Genomic DNA, 18,068 nt, shown 5'->3' with positions numbered 1-18,068 from the left:
GTTTTGTATTTATGCTTTAAGAATTAACAGATAAATTAGCCATGGCCAATCCCCACTTCGGGCAGGCCTGCAACAGTTAGTCTCACAGGGATCAGCACTGGCGGTCTTCAGCGTTTATACTAGTGACCTCCTTCCTCAGTTCTTTGCATAAATGACTGCATTAGCCCTGGCTCTCCAGTTTAAAGAACTTCAGGATACTCACTAAAGGTCTCTGTGCCCTGGAAGCCTAGTTCAAAAATAAAAAATTGGAGAATTTGACCAAATGTTGCAAGACTGTTGTTTCAACTATCTAACTGAAAAACTTCAAGGGCAAGAAAAAAAATTTCTGGTCTGTGGTCAACTACTTGTGCACGACCCAATGCAAAAAAACGTTGGCATCAGTTTCAAATGTACATTGACATAACAGCTAACACCAATAACACATAACAGCCAAGATCATGATCAAAGTGGATCTCAACCAAAAACGAGCAGGTACCACCTGCGCATGGTAGCATGACCACACTGCGCATGGCTTCATTTACCCGACAGCACAGTACAGCTTCTCAATCTGACTTAGAAAACACCACACAACATGGTACATTTATACCTCTGTGATGTCAAAGAGCAATTTCTGGAACAGTGACCAACACAGTTCAAATGGCTTCCAGTACGAGCAGACATTGAACATCTTGAGTCCACAGGAAAAACATCCACCCAAAGTACACCACCAAACTGAGTGTTTACAAAGCACACCCGTTAAAAGAACATGAATAAATAAGACACTATAACCTGACAGAAATCCTGAAGTCCTCCCCGCTTCCCTCCTCCCCCACCCCAAACTGGAACACAATTCACTCCCATTGTAATTGATCACAGTGCCACCTGCCAGGTGACTGAAAATAGGTAAATGACCAAAGTCAAGACCCAGGCATCAACCTTCCACTGAAAATCTAAGCAATCTAGAATCACTTGATGACAAGCCAGGGAAGCTGTGGTCACATTCCACAAGTCAGATTGTGACTGCGTTGTGTAAATTGGACCACTGTCCACATACTGAACTTCTACCCCACAAGATCCACACTCGATACCATCACAAGCATTCACACCACTTCACCTGAAGCTGTTGAATGGATGAGTAACCATGGTGCCTTTAAATTTTCTTTGCGCAGCTGCGCATATGTAAGGGAACAACTTGAGTGCTCGACATGGTACCTTCCTTTGGCTATCATTCAACGCCAGGAATTGCAGTAACACATTTGTGGATGTGGAACCAGTTGTTCTTGGAGCACACAAAAAAGTGAAGAAGCACATTAGCTCCTAAAGTAAGTACTACACAAACATAGAAAATAGGAACAGGAGTAGGCTATTCAGCCTTTTAAGCCTGCCCCACCATTCAGTATGATCTTGGCTGATCATGCTGTGCAGTATCCTGTTCCTATTTTTAATGCATATCCTTTGATCCCTTTAGCCCCAAGAACTATATTTAACTTTTTCTTGAAAATATTCAACATTCTGGCCTCAACTACTTCCTGTGACAGAGAATTCCATAAGCTCACGACTCTTCTGGGTGAAACAACCTTCCCTCATCGCAATTCTAAATGGCCCACCCCGAATCCTTAGATTGTAAACCCTAGTTCTGGACTCCCCAGTCATTGAGAACATGCTTCCTGCGTTTAGCGTGGCTAGTCCTATTGAATTTTATAGGTTTCTTTGATACCCCCCCCTTCATTATTCCAGGCAGTATAGTCCTAACTGAACCAGTGTCTCTTCCCTCCTGCCATCCCAGGAACCCAGTAAACCTTTGGCAAATCCCTCTGTAGCAAGAACATCCTTCCTCACACAAGGAGGCCAAAACTACACACAACACTCCAGATATGGTCTCACAAGGCAAGTCGCACACTTGCAGCAAGACGTTGCTGCTTCTGTATTCAAATCTCTTACTTTGAAGGCCAATTGACCATGTGCCTTTTTCACTGCCTGCTGCACCTGCACGCTTACTTTCAGAGTGTGGTGCATAAGGACACCCAAATCTCGTTATATTCCCACTTTCCTAATTTGTCATCTTTCAGGTAATCCTCCTCCTTCCTGTTTTGGCTCCCCAAGTAAACCGAAGCGGTCATTTTGGTTAAAGCCTTGGTTTTGCTTTCTGATCACAATTGTTTGGTACCATAGAATTCAACTTTGTAGATGTTAGGAGCACAGCAATTTATTAAAGCACCCACCTGTGGACAACGAAAAATACCAAATGAGCAAAATAATCCCTCCTCTTCACTCCAGTGAAATGCAGCACAGCTTAGTTTCAGATTTTGCTGAGAACTACAAAACACAAGTGCTCAAGTGTGAACAGTAACATAATTCTTACCTGTTTCTTCAGTTTCTTCTTCTCTTTTTTGCTCATATTAGCGTACTTGTCATCAGTTGTCTTCTCCTTCGCAGCCTTTTCATCCATTTCCATTTCGTCTTCACTAGCTTCAACCTGCATTGTCAGGGAATGAAAAACATCAGCATGTTTGTGGGTTTGAGTTGTGTTTATAACCATTTCGTGTGGTACAAGGAATAGAAGGTAATTTTTCCTTAGTTCTGAGCTTAGTCCAAAGGAAACTCTGGCACAAGCCAAGAGGAAGCTTTTTTTAAGTCAACTTGATTTGTCAAAAAGAAAACTAAAGCTATATTTAAAATCTCTCCACAAGCTGCTGAGAAATTCTTTGTTTGTGTGTGTTGATTCCGAAGTATCCTTAAAGAACACACCCATATTCAACTTAATTAAGTCAGCTTTGGCAGAACTAAGGACCACAAATCCTCAAATATGTTGAGTACTTTCTGGGCCTCAACTAGCTACAACTATATAACCAAATGCAGAGAGCACTGGTAAATTTCACACTGCTTGCCCAGCTACGACCACCCTGGCTCTAACCCTTCTGTGCAAAATGGGGAAAACCTCCCATTTTTCAAAAATACCTCATTAAATGTAAATGTTTTGGTCAAGCCTAGCCTATGCTGCCCATCTCTAATTGCCCTTGGGAAGACAATAACAAATCAACTGCTGCAGTCCAACAGATGTAGGTACATGCAGAGGTCGGTAGGTGCTAGGAAGAGAGTTCCAGACTTTTGATTCAACACAGTGATGGAACTCTAAGCTCAGATGGTGTACCTTTTGAAAGGGAAATTGCAAATGATGGAGCTTGTCTGCTGCATGACCAAACCTTACTTTTCTGTATTTTTGATTGTGCTCTGAAGTGGAAAGACCAAGGACTGTGGAAAAGTTTTAAAAGCAAGTTACCTGACTAATTCTGAGTGCTGTTTACACTATTGTTTATTCAAACAATCAGGGAAGTCTAGTTACAGCCAAGGGATGTGATTTGGCCAGCAATAAGCAGCTGATTAGTCTGGGGAATAGTGACTTGTTGATGATGAAGGCCAACAAGTATGTGATTGGTTCCCAGGTAGCTGAACAACTTGTAGATGAGAATAAAAACCACAGGAACTGCGGCTGCTGTAAATCAGGAAAAAGAAGTTGCTGGAAAAACTCAAGGTCTGGCAGCATCTGTGAAGGAAAAAACAGTTAACGTTTTGGGCCCAGTGACCCTTCCTCAGAACTGATGGTGGCTGAGAAAACGACTGTTTATATGCAGAAAAGAGAGAGGTGGTTGGGGTAGGGAGTAAACAATAGGATAGGGCCCTAAAGAGAGAGAAAGACAGTTGGACAGAAAGAAGTTGATAACTACCAGGCTGGAAAGGTGAATAGTTGTTAATGGGGACTGTTAGTAACTAACAATAGGTAGCATGTAATGGCAGGCAATGTGATAACAAGGCCTGGTGTGTGAGGTAGGGGGCTGGGACATGGGAGAGTTTAGGCCCTAAAATTATTGAACTCAATATTGAGTCTGGAGGGCTGTAGGGTCCCGAAGTGGAAAATGAGGTGTTGTTCTTCCAGCCGGTGTTGGGCTTCGCTGGAACACTGCAGCAAGCCAGAGACAGAGATGTTGGCCAGGAATCAGGGTGGTGTGTTAAAGTGGCAGGCAACAGACAAGTTCAGGGTTTCTTTTGCGAGCAGAACATAGATGTTCTGCAAAGTGGTGACTTAGTCTACGCTTCGTTTCCCCAATGTAGAGGAGACCACATTGTGAGCAGCGAATGCAGTAGACCAGATTCTGGGAAGTGCAGGTGAAGTGCGGTTTCACTTGGAAGGTATGTTTGGGCCCTTGGATACGTTGCACCTTCACCGGTTACAGGGGAAGGTGCCATGGGGCTGTGCGTGTGTCTATGTGTGCGTGTGTCTGCATGTGCGCGTTGGGGGTGAAGGAAGTGTGGACCAGGGGTCCCTGCAGAAGGCAGACAAGGGAGGGGAGGAAAATGTGTCTGGTGGTGGCATCTTGCTGGAGGTGGTGGAAATGGTGTCTGATGATCTACTGGATGTGTATGCTGGTGAGGTGATTGTTGAGGACAAGGGGAACCCTATCGCTATTGCGGAGGGAAGAGAAGGAGTGAGGGCGGAAGTGTGGGAGATGGGTCAGACCTGATTGAGGGCCCTGTCAACACCAGAGCTGGGGAATCCTCGCTTGAGGAAGAAGGTGGACATTTCGGAGGCCCCCTTGTCAAAGGTGGCCTCATCTGAACAGATACGATGGAGACGAAGGAACTGAAAGAATGGGATGGAATCTCTACAGGGAGTGGGGTGAGAGGATGTATAGTCCAGGTAGCAGTGGGAGGCAGTGGGTTTGTAGTGGATATTACTGGCCAGTCTATTCCCAGAAATGCAAACAGAAATGTCGAGAAAGGAAAGGGAAGAGTCAGAGATAGACCAGGTGAAAGTGAGGGCAGGGTGGAAATTGGAGGCGAATTGGATGAAGTTTTCCAATTCCAGACAAGAGAGGAAAGCAGCACCGATGATATCATCGATGTACCGGAGAAAGAGTTGTGGGTGGGGGCCTGAATAGGACTGGAACAAGGAATATTCCACGTACTCCATGAAGAGATAGGCATAACTAGGGCCCGTGCAGGTACTGAGAGGAGTTAAAAGAGAAGTTGTTGAGGTGGAGGGTGAGGCTGATCCAAGCATTCTCATCTTTGTAGATGTTAATGCTTTGATCAGAGATGTCAGACCTCTGGAAAGGAAGGAGCTGTCATTCTCTCTGCAATACAAATACTCAAGCCTGAAAAAAGCAAATTCATTTCCTTTCATCAGTTGCTGTGAGCAGTGGCTTTACAAGTGTGAAACAGTACTTCTGTGCCTGCTGCAAGCAAGTGAAAGTAGCTGGAGTAGCAAGATCAAGGAGCAGAAAACTAAGTTAAAATGATCATCTCAGTGAACCAGTGACAGGGGCTCAAACTGCCTTTCCAGTCCTTCCCTCCAACCATACCACCCATTTTTTTGGGTATACTCAAGGTAGAGTTTTATCAGGGAGGTTAATGTTTTAATAATGTTCTAAGATATTGGTGGTTCACACTTGTTTATCTGTAACTAGAATCAATGAATAAATATTTATTGCAGTTAAAACCTGGTCCGTATGTCTTGTCAACATGGGTTTAAAAGACAGGTTAAAATGGGGAATTTTAAATAATTAGAAATTTTTAACTTTTGTAATGACACCAGGAATAGCCGGATTAATTTCCAGCATGCTACCCCAGTAAGGGGTATGTTCCAGATGATTGCAGTAATGAATTTGGAAGATGAAGGTAAGAGGGGCTTGGAATGGTGATGTATATGATGCAGACTATTATTCTGTGTCAGTAATGAAGGGTTTGGTAGCTGATGAGTACCTATTCTGAATGGTGTTAAGTTTAAAGTCAGAGTTGTACAGCACAAAAACAGCCCATATCCCTATAAACCCTTCTTATTCATGTACCCATCCAGATGCCTTTTAAATGTTGTAATTGTACCAACCTCTACGACGTCCTCTGGCAACTCATTCCACCTTCTGCAAAAATATTGCTCCTCAGGTCCCTTTTAAATCTTTCTCCTCTCATCTTAAAACCAATGCCCTCTAGTTTTGGACTCCTCTACCCTAGGAAAAAGACCTTGTCTATTCACCCTATCCATGTCCCTCATGATTTTATAAACCTCTATAAGGTCACCACTCAACCTCCGACGCTCCAGGGAACATGGCCCCAGCCTTGTCAGCCTCCCCCTATCGCTCAAACCCTCCAACCCTGGTGACATGCTTGTAAATCTTTTCTGCACCCTTTCTACATCCTTCATATCGCACAGAGACCAGAATTGAACACAGTATTCCAAAAGTGGCCTAACCAGTGTCCTGTACAGCTGCAACATAACATCCCAACTCCTGTACTTAATGTATTAACCAATAAAAGGCAAGCATACCAAACATCATCTTCACTACCCTGTCTACCTGCAACTCCACTCTCAAGGAACAATGAACCAGCACTCCCCAGGACCTTACCAGTAAGTGTGTAAGTCCTGCCCTGTTTTGCCCTACCAAAATGCAACACCTCATTTGTCGAAGCTAAATTCCACTTGCCACTCCTCAGCGCATCAGCCCATCTTCTTGAGCATTATTGGACTTGTACTCCTGCAAGCCGCCTTGTGCCATACAAATGGTGGGGAAGCTTGAGGTACTCAGAATGAGTTATTTGCAATAAACACCAAACCTCTAGCCGACTGTTGCAGCCAGTATATTTATGAGTGGTCCAATTAGATTTCTGGTCGGTAGTAACTGCAGGATTACGACAGGAGGAGATTTATCGATGGGAATGAGGAGATGGTTAGATTGGCTCTCATTGGAGGTGCACAGTGCCTGGCACAAAAGTTACTTGCCACTTTTCAGTCCAAGCTTGAACATGTTTTGGTCTCGCTGCATATAGACTTGGACTGCTTCAGTACCTAAGGAGTCATAAAGGATGCTGGAAACTGTAATCAGTGAAATTAGTATTCCTGACTTTACAATGGATATTACACAATTGATAAAGCAGCTGAAGATGGTTGGACCTGACGAATTCTCGCAGCAATGTCTTGTGGCCGAAATGATTTGGTTCCAATAATCACTATCAAAATTTGTTATATTTGAGAACCAAAATGAGAAATTTCCTCCCAATTCACATTGATTTCTGAATTTGTTCAGGTATCTTGATGTCACACTTTGTCAAATCCTGCCTTGATGTCAAAGGCATTACACTCACTTCACCTGCTGAAATCAACTTTTATCCATTTTTGGACCAAGGCTGCAATTAGGTTATCAACCAATGGCCCTGGCAGAATACAAACTGAGCATCAGTGATTAGATCATTGCCGTGCAAGTGCTACGAAATAGCATTATTAATTACACCCTCCATGAGTTCTCTGATCACCGAGTGTAGGCTGATGAAGTGGGAAATGGCTAGATTGGATTTATCCTTGTTTTATGGGCAGGGCATTCCAAGGCAATTTTGAATCATATGGTATGCTCTCTTGCATTTCTCATTGAACTAAGTTGATTCTCTGGTTTGATGGTTAAAGTGAAGGATATGCCTGACCAGACGTTAATTTGTTATTGAATACAATTCTTCTGCTGCTGATAACCCACAGTGCCTCAGGGATGTCTGGTTTTCAGCTGCTAGAACTGTTCAGACATATTCCATTTAGCACGATGGTTGTGGCACATAACATGATCCTGGTGTGAAGACTAGCCTTTCATTCACAGAAGAATGACGTGGCATTCACTCTAGGTTCCTCACAGCTTGTTGCACCTCTAAGCCAGTCCAATTTGCCTTTCAGATCCATGAGTAATAACACTCCCAAGCCACTCTCGATGATGGGAACTGAAGTCTCACATCATGTGCACCTTCCGTGTCTTTGGTACTTTCAGCACTACTTTCAGGTGGTGTTCAAAATGGGGTAGTACAGCTGAGGGACAGTAGTAGACAGCATGGTTATTAGCAGAAGATGCCATGTGATTTCATTTATTCTGCAGATAATGATCAGGACCCCATGAAAATATCCTGCCAACTATATAATAGGGTCTAGGCCCGAAACGTCAGCCTTCCTGCTCTTCTGATGCTGCTTGGCCTGCTGTGTTCATCCAGCTCTCTTATTATCCCTTGTTATCTCTTAATTATATAATAATGTTGACACTTCTGCCAGGTCTGGCCTACCACGTTCTTAAGGCATGCAAGACATTGGATGCAAGGTATAAACTGACGAGTAGGACCATGTCAAACTGGTGGTTAACCAGGCTGGATATACAAACCCAATTTTGGTACATCCCAGAGAGGCTAGCAATATCTGCAGGAGCTGGCTGGGCAGGTTTGCTGTTTGTTTCTGGTGTCTAGATCAATGATGGGTAGGCCATCTAGTTTGTTTTCTGTTGAACTTTTCTGTAGTGATTTGTTGCAAATGAAAAGTTTCATAGACCTGCTCAGTGGGCAGTCAACAGTCAATCAATAGACCATTGTGGAGGACATCAATGGACTAAATGGGTGTTTTACAACAACCTGGTAGTTTGATGGTCGCTATTATTACCACTGTCCCCCACACCGCTCCCCCCACCACCCCTTATCAGTACAGCACAACTTCTTATATTCAGTTTGCTTGTTCAATTACACCCACCTTTAAAAACCTCCTAGAAATCTGGCTATTCAACAAGCTCTTGCAGCTTCAGCCAGCTAGTTACTGCATTTGATTTCCCCGCTACACCCCCTTGTTCACTGTGGTTCTCACTGGAATGTTCCTCTACACCAAGCTACAGAAACAAGCTTACTGCTGCTGCTGAAATTATCTATAGTTCTATAAAATCAAACAGACATTAATCAAATGTAAAGCACATACCAACAGCAAGCAAAATAATTCAGAATATAATTGCGAGGAGAAAACATGTTCCACCATTTTCATTTACAGTCAAAGTATCACCAGCATTTGTTACTGACTCCTGTTAATATTGTAACTTGCTGCTGGGCTGAACAATTGTCCCTAGCCATAAACATGTATATTATTAAGGTAGTATATACAGGCCTGACAAAAATAAAGTTGCTTATATTCTAATATATTCACCTTGACTTTTGAATTGCCTTTGGATCCCTTTGCCTGGGATACGTCCTTCTCGTTCTCAACCTCCAGCTCTTCTTCTTCCTCCAGCTCCTCCTCCAATTCTAGGGCAGCAAAGGCATTTACAGGCTGTTTGAAAAAGCAAAGTTAACTTAATTTTGCTTGTATGTTGCCAAATTTTATTCTGCATGCAAAACAGCCTAATTGATATTCTCATGATTCCTGCCAGTTTTGTTTTGTATTGTACTAGGTACTTGTGAGTAACCACAAAAGACTGATACTTTGATACTAAACAGCTCAAAAGTGATTGCCATCATTGACAAGCAATCTCTCTCATCAAAAGGCTAACTATGGGATCCTATTCCGTGGGCACTAGACATTCTCTATTCATATCCTTAGTAGGCATTCCTTACTTGCAATGACTACACAATCAGTTGCTACCCTATTTGACAACACTGCCAAAACTTAATTCTGGGTTCACGAGAGGCTCTTACACATGCACTTTCCTCACAGGTGCACGAAGCTCAATCCATTTTTCCTTTACCTTGCTCAGGGCATCAAAAAAATTTCTACATAACAGAACTTAACAGTTTGGAAAATGAAACTTGACTTTTGTGGTTTGTAAGAATCTATGCATGATGAACTTCAACAATATGGCAGTCTAGAAAGTCAGACTTGTTTAATTCCAACCAATAATATGCATAAATGTATCGATCTGGCTCTTTTTAGGAAATATGAGATTTTGCCAAAAACCCATCTAACATTCACTGGACCTTGTCAAATTACATAACTGGTCAACATTATGAAAATTGTTGAGATTGTCATTTAATCAAAGAATTTTGTTTTTTTAATTGATTCATTTTTTTGCAGGATGTGGGTGTCACCGGCTGGCCAGCATTTATTGCCTCTCCCTAGTTGCCCTCAAGAAGGTGGTGGTGAGCTGATTACTTGAACTGCTTCAGTTCACCTACTGTGGGTTGACCCACAATACCATTAGGGAGGGAATTCCAGGATTTTGACCCAGCAACAGTGAAAGAACGGTGATACATTTCGAAGTCAGGATGTAAATATTCCTGATGTTGTACATATGCTACAATGTCTGTATAATAATTACAATCGTTGGATGTATACAGATATATATTGTTAAGGGGAACATTGAAATAAAGGTATTATGTATGCCATTGGGTGTGTGGTGGTGTTCCCATAGGTCTGCTGCCCTTGTCCTTCTAGATGGAAGTGGTCATGGGTTTGGGAGGTGTTGTCTGAGGATGTTTGGTGAACTTTTGCAATGCATTTTGTAGATAGCACACAGTGCTGCTACTGAACATTGGTGGAGGGAATGGATGCTTGTGGATACAGTGCCAATCAAATAGGCTGCTTTCTCCTAGATGGCATCAACCTTGAGTGTTGTTGGGGCTGCACTCATCCAGGCAAGTGGGGAGTATTCCATTACACTCCTGACTTGTGCCTTGGAGATGGTGGACAAGCTTTGGGAGTCAGGTGAGTGACTCACCACAGTATTCCTAGTCCCTGACCTGCTCTTGTAGTCACTGCATTTATGTGGCGAGTCCAGTTGAGCTTCTGGTCAATGACAACACCCAGGATGTTGATAGTGGAGGATTCAGTGATGGCAAGACCATTGAATGTCAAGAGGTAGTTACATAGTCTCTTGCTGGTCATGGTCATAGCCTGCCATTAGTGCGGCACGAATGACACTTGCCACTTGTCAGCCCAAACCTGGATATTGTCCAGATTTTGCTGCATTTGGACACAGACTGCTCAGTATCTGAGTCGTCGTGAATGGTGCTGAACATTGTGCTAACATTGGTGAACATCGCCACTTCTGACCTTATGATGGAGGGAAGGTTATTAAATGAAGCAGCTGAAGATGGTTGGACAGAGAACACTACCCTGAGGAACTCCTGCAGAGATGTCCTGGACCTGAGACGACAGACCTTGAACAACCACCACCATCTTGCCCTGTGCAAGGTAGCACTCTAACCAGAGGTTTTTTTCCCCCGATACCCGATGATTCCAGTTTTGCTAGGCTCCGTGATGCCACACTTCATCGAATGCAGCATTGATGTCGAGGGCTGTCAATTTCACCTCTCCTCCTGAATTCAGCTCCTTTGTCCATGTTTGTACCAAGGCTGAAAGGAGGTCAGGGACTGAGTGACCCTGGAACCCAAACCGGTCATCACTGAGCAAGTATTGCCGATCTGGTGCTGCTTCATAGTACAGTTGATGCCACCTTCCATCACTTTACTGATGATCGAGAATGGACTGGCGGGGTGATAATTGGCCAGGTTGGATTTGTCCTGCTTTTTGTGTTCAGGACACACTCGGGCAATTTTCCACATTGTCGGGTAGATACCAGTGTTGTAACTGTACTGGAACAGCTTGGCTGTTGCAGCTGCAAGTTCTGAAGCACAAGTCTTCAGTACTATTGGCAGAATGTTGTTCGGGCCCGTAGCCTTTGCAGTATCCAGTGCCTCCAACTGTTTGTTGATATCACGTGGAGTCAAATGAATTGACTGAAGTCTGGTATCTGAATTGCTGGGGACCACTGAGGAGGCCAAGACGGATCATCCACTCGGCACTTCTGGCTAAAGATTGCTGTGAAAGCTTCAGCCTTACCTTTTGCACTGATGTACCGGGCTCTTCCATCACGGAGGGGAATATTTGTGGAGCCGCTTCCTCCAGTGAGTTGTTTAGTTGTTCATCACCATTCACGACTGATGTGGCAGGCCTGCAGAGCTTATCTGATCGTTGGCTGTGGGATCATTTAGCTCTGTCTATCACTTGCTGTTTTTGTTGTTTGGCATGCAAGTAGTCCTGTTGGATGGCTTCACCAGGTTGACACCTCATCTTCAGGTACAGCTTTCAGCATGCCCACCTGCACTCTCCATTGAACCAGAGTTGAATCCCTGGCTTGATGGTAATGGTTGAGCCGGGGATATGCCAGGCCATGAAGTTACAGATTGGGCTGGAGTATAATTCAGCTGCTGTTGTTGGCCCTAAGTGCCTCATGGAGAGTGCTAGATTTGTTCAAAGTCTGTCCCATTCAGCACGGCGATAGTGCCACACAACACGCTGAAGGTTATTCTCAATGTGGAGGCGGGACTTCATCTCCACGAGGACTTTATGGTGGTTACTCTTATTGATACTGTCATAGACAGATGCACCTGCAGCTGGCAGATTGGTAAGGAGGAGGTCAAGTATGTTTTTCCCACTTGGTGGTTCCCTCACCACCTGCTGCAGGCCCAGTCCAGCAACTATGTCTTTCGGACCAGACCAGCTCGATCAGTAGTATGCTGCGCCACTCTTGGTGGTGAACATTGAAATCTCCCACCCAGAGTACATTTTGTGCCCTTGCCATCCTCAGTGCTTCTTCTAAGTATTGTTCAATGTGGAGTACTGATTCATCAGCTGAGGGAGGGCAATACGTGGTAATCAGCAGAGGTTTTCCCTGCCCACGTTTAACGTGAAACCATGAGATTTCATGGGGTCTGGAGTCAATGTTGAGGACTCCCAGAGTTACTCCCTCCTGACTATATATCACTTTGCTGCCACCTCTGCTGGGTCTGTCCTGCCAGTGAGACAGGACATATCCAGGGATGGTGATGGTGGTGTTTGCGACGTTGTCCGTAAGGAAAATGAAATTTAGTCACAGTTCTATGTGCTTGCCTGGATGAGCAATTTAATGCGGAGCACTGAAAACTCCTCTACCTTTAGCATCAGCTTCAAGTGCTCAGACTTAAGTTACAAGTCCTAATTCCACACCAAGGTTTTGATGATTGTGCCATGCAGATTTCGGTATGATTTAAGGAGAAATGCTGCTTTTACATTATATTTAGCCTTACAGTTACAATGCTACCTGTAGCCACAACTCAGGCATGGGAAAGGGCAAAATCAATTTATGGAGATACATGGAAATATCACCGCCTGCACATTCCTTTCTAAGTCATGCACTCGAAGTCCTGACTTGGAGCTTCATCATTGTTCCTTCAGTGTCACGGAAACTGCCTCTTTAACAGCACGGTCCAAGTACTTAGACAAAATGGTACACAGTAGTTCAATACAGCAGCTCATCACCCCAAAGGTAACTAGGGTAATAAATTAAAAACTGAAAGAACTGTGGATGCTGTAAATCAGGAACAAAAACAGAAATTTCTAGAAAGCTCAACAGGTCTGGCAACATCTGTTAAGAAAAGATCAGAGTAAACGTTTCAGGTCCAGTGACCAGAGGAAGGTCCGAGGAAGGGTCACCGGACCAGAAACTTTAACTCTGATCTTTTCTTCACAGATGCTGCCAGACCGGCTGAGCTTTTCCAGTAACTTCTGTTTGTGTAGGGTAATAAATTGTCCAGATAGCAAAGTCCACATTCTCTGAATGAATTAAGAAAAAAAAAGAAGAAAACTGTGCCTGTGAGATAAACGCCAGAAATACGTGCACCTCAAGTATTAATATTAATACATACATAAATGAAAAAAGCATCATAGCAGACATAACAAGTCTTGGGATTTATCTTTGCTTCCAATGTAGTTAATCAAGAGGAGGACACAGCACTGGGAATGGAGTGGTGGCCATTTGCTATCATCCTAAAGCAAAGACTGGCCATTTATATAACTGATCAATACCCACCTACTTAAATGATCTCGACTGACTCTAGCCACAGTAGTTGCAAAATTTTTTTACCTTGTGCTTTCCTTTAGCTTTTGCATTTTTTCCTTTAGTGGGCCGCTTATCCTGCTCCTCCTCTATCTCATCATTGTCAGAGAATGCCTTTGATGCAAATTAAATGAGAAAGTCTAGTTAGTTCCTTTTGAATGCAATATGACCTATAAAGTTGCTTTTAGGCTCACCTTTTATTTGTTCAGTGTTTAGGAGAGCATCGTGTGTCTAGTACTTTCTGATATCTCTCTCCTGCACATTTGCATTAACTTTCTGCTCATGCCTTGTTTCAGTAACCCTAGGTACCTCAAGAAACTTTGAAGGAATGGGCTTGCAGAAACTATCCCATAATAACAAAGCTACACACTGGTTGGTACAAAAATTTGAAGCCTAATTAATTAACAAACTCATGCCGTAAAACCACCATGTATCACTTTGCCCACAGACACTCTACACTGTGAAATTACCTTTAACAACCAAAAACTTCTGTTCCCTTTAACGCGATATGATTTGCTGCCATTGGTTGGGATTAGTTCATACAAGGTACAATCGAGTGTCATTGACAGTACACTAAACAGGACGGAAAAAAATCAGAAGGTGGTAAAAAAGGCTACAAAAGACAAATTAATTCATCTTATTGGCATCACACGTTGGAACATTCACTTTCGCCAATAATGACACATAAGTACAGCAATACACATCATCTACAAGATACACTACATTAACTCAACAAATGTCTTTAAACAGCACCTTCCAAACCCTGTGACCACTACTGCCTAGGAGGAAAATTATAGCAGATAAATGGAGCATCACCACCTGCAAGATCCCCTCTATGCATCCTGAGAATGATATCACTTACTTCACTGTCGCTGTGTCAAAATTCTGGAATTCCTTCCTAATAGCATATGTATGTGTGCTTACATCACAGCATTTCAAGAAGACAGCTCACCAATGTTGAAACCGTACTGAAGGATTTTTTTAAAAATTTAATCCAAAGAGCAAGATAGTGGCCTAGTGGCAATGTCACTAAACTCGTAACCCAGAGGCACAGACTGATGGTCTGGGGGTATGGGTTTAAACCCACTACAGTGGATGAAATTTAAGTTTGATTAATATAAGTCACGTATAATCGAAAGCTAAGTCTCAAATGGTAACAATGAAACAGCATTTATTTTCTAAGAACCCCTCTGGTTCACTAATGCTCATTAGAGAAGGAAATCTGCCTCCACAACCTGTTCTACCATCCATGCAACTTCAGACCCACAACAGCGTGGTTGACCTTTAACTGCCCTTTGAAGTGGCTTAGCTCAAAGGAACTCCCAATTGGATAACAAATGCTGGTCTTACCAACAACGTTCATGCCCCATTAAAGAATTTTTTAAAAAGTTTGCAGTTTTTGAACAGAATATCAAGTTCAATTCTTAGCAAAAGGTGCACAAATTTCAATCACCGAAATCCTTAATAATTTGTACCGCTACACATTCTCCGAACGCAATTGAGTTCAAGCCCAGCTTTCATACTTGCATGTATGAAGTAAAGGTTCAGTACAATCACAGTATTTTTTTATTCAATAATATTCTTGCCAATTTGATCAAAACGATAATAAAGGAAACGGAATCAACAAACAAAACAAATACCAGAAAAATCAGTGATAAATGAATTCCATACGTAGAGACAATCCCAGTTAAAAATATGTTTGCCTTCGAAGAGGGAGACCCACAAACTGCCAAATGGCTGGGCATATAAAATTAAATAATATGGACAGATTGCATAAACACGGTTTCTATTTACGATTGGTGTTCTAACCAATATTCTTCAATAGTGCAAGGGAATTCAATAGGATACTTAAAGGGTTTCAATTTGTCAGGGAATTTAAAGCACTGAGACACAATCCTAAAACAAGAGTTGACTCGTGTAGAAGTCAAATCAGGAGGCACTTTCTCACCCAAATCTGGAACTTTCTTCCCAAAATCAATATGGACATTTGAGTTTAAGACTGTGCAAGAAACCACATATTTTCTTTTCTGGGACTACAAATGGACCTAAAAGTTGGACTGCATTCTACCTTGTGGTCTGGACTTATGATGGTTGGAATTTTATTTACTCTATATCTATATACTATATGGAAAAAGAATGTGTTAAACCATTTGACTCTTAATCATAATTGGCATGTATGCATTTGGGCGTCTTAGAGAGGATTGTTTTTAAAGTTTTAAGTTGCATAGTAGTAAAGAAATCCTTTCTTTTCTTGCTAAAGTTAAATGTGTCACAATAAATAAATAAATAGAGTAACTTTTAGTGTTACTGACTCTGGCATGAATTGTTTTTGTCTTGAGTAGCAGTCAGTCAAGCAATTTAGTTATTTTTATGGCCCCAAAAGATTTTACACTTTCAGACAATTTGCGACAGCTTGGGCACAGTGCAGCCTTTCCAGTTAAGCAGTGACAACAGATTGATTTGTGTTTTGGCATGGCTCTTAAAGGATATGGAGCATGCTTTTTAGAAGATACTAAGAAGGAGAGTAGCCATATATAACTTAATGGTGGAACAGGATTCTGGAACTGAATTACTATTATCGTTGTTATAAAAATTAAGACTTATTAAATATACGGTTACCTGAAAGATGAACATTACGTTTACACAAGCCCTATCTGTCTACCTTTTGCTTTGCTTTTGATTTCTCCACTTTTTTACTTTTCGTGCTTGACTTTTCTTCTCCTTCATCTTCAGATTCTACCTGTGGCAGAAAGCGTTGAGATCCAACTTAATTTCTGATTAACTTGCATTTTCTTTACATAGATTTGACCTAAGCATAGTTGATTGTAGAGTCAGAGTTATCATGCACAGAAAAAGAACCTTTGGTCCAACTTGTCCTTGCCGATGAGACATCCTAAATTAACCTAGTCCAATTTGCCAGTATTTGGCCCATGCCTCTCTAAACCACTCCCATTCATGCCCCCATCCAGATGCCTTTTAAATACTACAATTGTACCAGTCTCCACCACTTCCTCTAGCAGTTCATTCCATACATACATGAGCCTCAATGAAAAAGCTGCCCCTCAGGCTCCTTTGAAATCTTTTCCCTCTCACCTTGAACCTTTGCCCTCTAGTTTTGGAATCCACTACCCTGGTAAAATACCCTTGGCTATTCATCCTATCCATGCCCCTGATGATGATTTTATAAACCTATAAAGGTCACCCCTTCCAGCCTTTTGATTGATAGATTTTCTTGTCATAATCAGCCTCTCCCTATAGCTCAAACTCTCCAATCCCACCTATGGCCTGTACAGCCACAACAAGAAGTCCCAACTCTATACTCAATGCTCTGACCAATGAAGGCAAGCGTGCTAAATGCCTCCTTTACCACAGGTGACCTGTGACTCCATTTTCAAGGAACTATGCACCTGCACTGAGGTCTCTTAGTTTGGCAACACTCCCCAGAACACTACATTAACTGTATAAGTCCTGCCATGGTTTGCCTTTCCAAATGCACTTCACATTTTTCTAAATTTTACTCCATCTGCCACTCCTCAGCCCATTGGCCCATCTGATCAAGCTCCCCTTGTACTCAGAGATAATTTTCTTCACTGTCCACTCTACCAATTTTGGTGTCATCTTTAACCTTACTAACCATAACTCCTATATTCACATCCAAATCATTTATATTGATGATGAAAAGCAGTGAACCCAGCACTTGCAGCACACCACTAGTCATAGGCCTCCTACCTTCCAGCCAATTTGTACCCAATTGGTTAGCTCCTCTGGATTACATGTGAACTAACCTTGCTAGCCAGTCTACCATGCAGAACCTTCTTGAAAGCTTTGCTGAAGTCCGTTTGACGACCTCTGCCGCTCTGCTTTCATTAAGCTTTTGAGACCTCTCCAAAAACTCAAAGTTAGACAGACACAACTTCCCACGCACAAAACCATGTTGACTATCCCTAATCAGTCCTTGTCCTTCCAAATGCAAGTAAATCCCCTCCATCAACTTATGCACCATGATGTCAGGCTCACCAGTCTATAGCTCTCTGGCTTTTCCTTACCACTTTTCTTAAATAATGGCACCACATTAGCCACCTTCCAGACTTCCAGCACCTCAGCTGTGGCTGTTGATGATACAAACATCTCAACAAGGGGCCCAGAAATCTCTTACGTAGCTTCCCACGAAGTTCTGAGATACACTTGATCAGGTCCTGGAGATTTATCTACCTTTATAGGTTTTAAGGCCTCCTGCACTTCCTCTTCTGTAATATGGGCACTTTTCAAGACCCCAAAACTTATTTTCCCCAAGTTCCCCAGCTTTCATGTCCTTCTCCAAAGTAAACACTAACATGAAATATTCATTTAGTATCTTACCTATTTCCTGTAATCCTACAAAGACGGCATCATTGATCTATAAAGGGGCCCTATTCTCTCCAGAGTTACTCATTCGTCCCA

The 18,068-nt window shown here is 42.5% G+C and overlaps 1 protein-coding gene and 1 long non-coding RNA gene across 4 annotated transcripts in view; one reads left to right on the top strand and one right to left on the bottom strand.

Annotated features, from left to right (window-relative positions):
• Positions 1–18,068, bottom strand: part of abcf1 (ATP-binding cassette, sub-family F (GCN20), member 1) — a 68,095-nt gene that overhangs the window by 32,273 nt on the left and 17,754 nt on the right. For 2 of the 3 annotated variants that reach the window (XM_048616928.1, XM_020511877.2), the window contains 4 exons: positions 16,291–16,368; positions 13,656–13,742; positions 8,963–9,085; positions 2,342–2,455 (listed from right to left, as the gene is read on the bottom strand). In XM_048616928.1, the coding sequence (XP_048472885.1) occupies positions 2,342–2,455; positions 8,963–9,085; positions 13,656–13,742; positions 16,291–16,368 (402 nt within the window). The remainder of the gene's footprint in view (positions 1–2,341; positions 2,456–8,962; positions 9,086–13,655; positions 13,743–16,290; positions 16,369–18,068) is intronic. The other variant, XM_048616929.1, reaches the window with a different exon arrangement.
• Positions 1–18,068, top strand: part of LOC125487040 — a 40,829-nt gene that overhangs the window by 9,137 nt on the left and 13,624 nt on the right. The gene's annotated exons all lie outside the window — the stretch shown is intronic.

Source organism: Rhincodon typus, chromosome 35, assembly GCF_021869965.1.
Source record: "Rhincodon typus isolate 14 chromosome 35, sRhiTyp1.1, whole genome shotgun sequence".
NCBI classification, from domain to species: Eukaryota; Metazoa; Chordata; class Chondrichthyes; order Orectolobiformes; family Rhincodontidae; genus Rhincodon; species Rhincodon typus.
The sequence above is the reverse complement of the archived record's forward strand: the minus strand, read 5'-3'. Positions and strand labels throughout refer to the sequence as shown.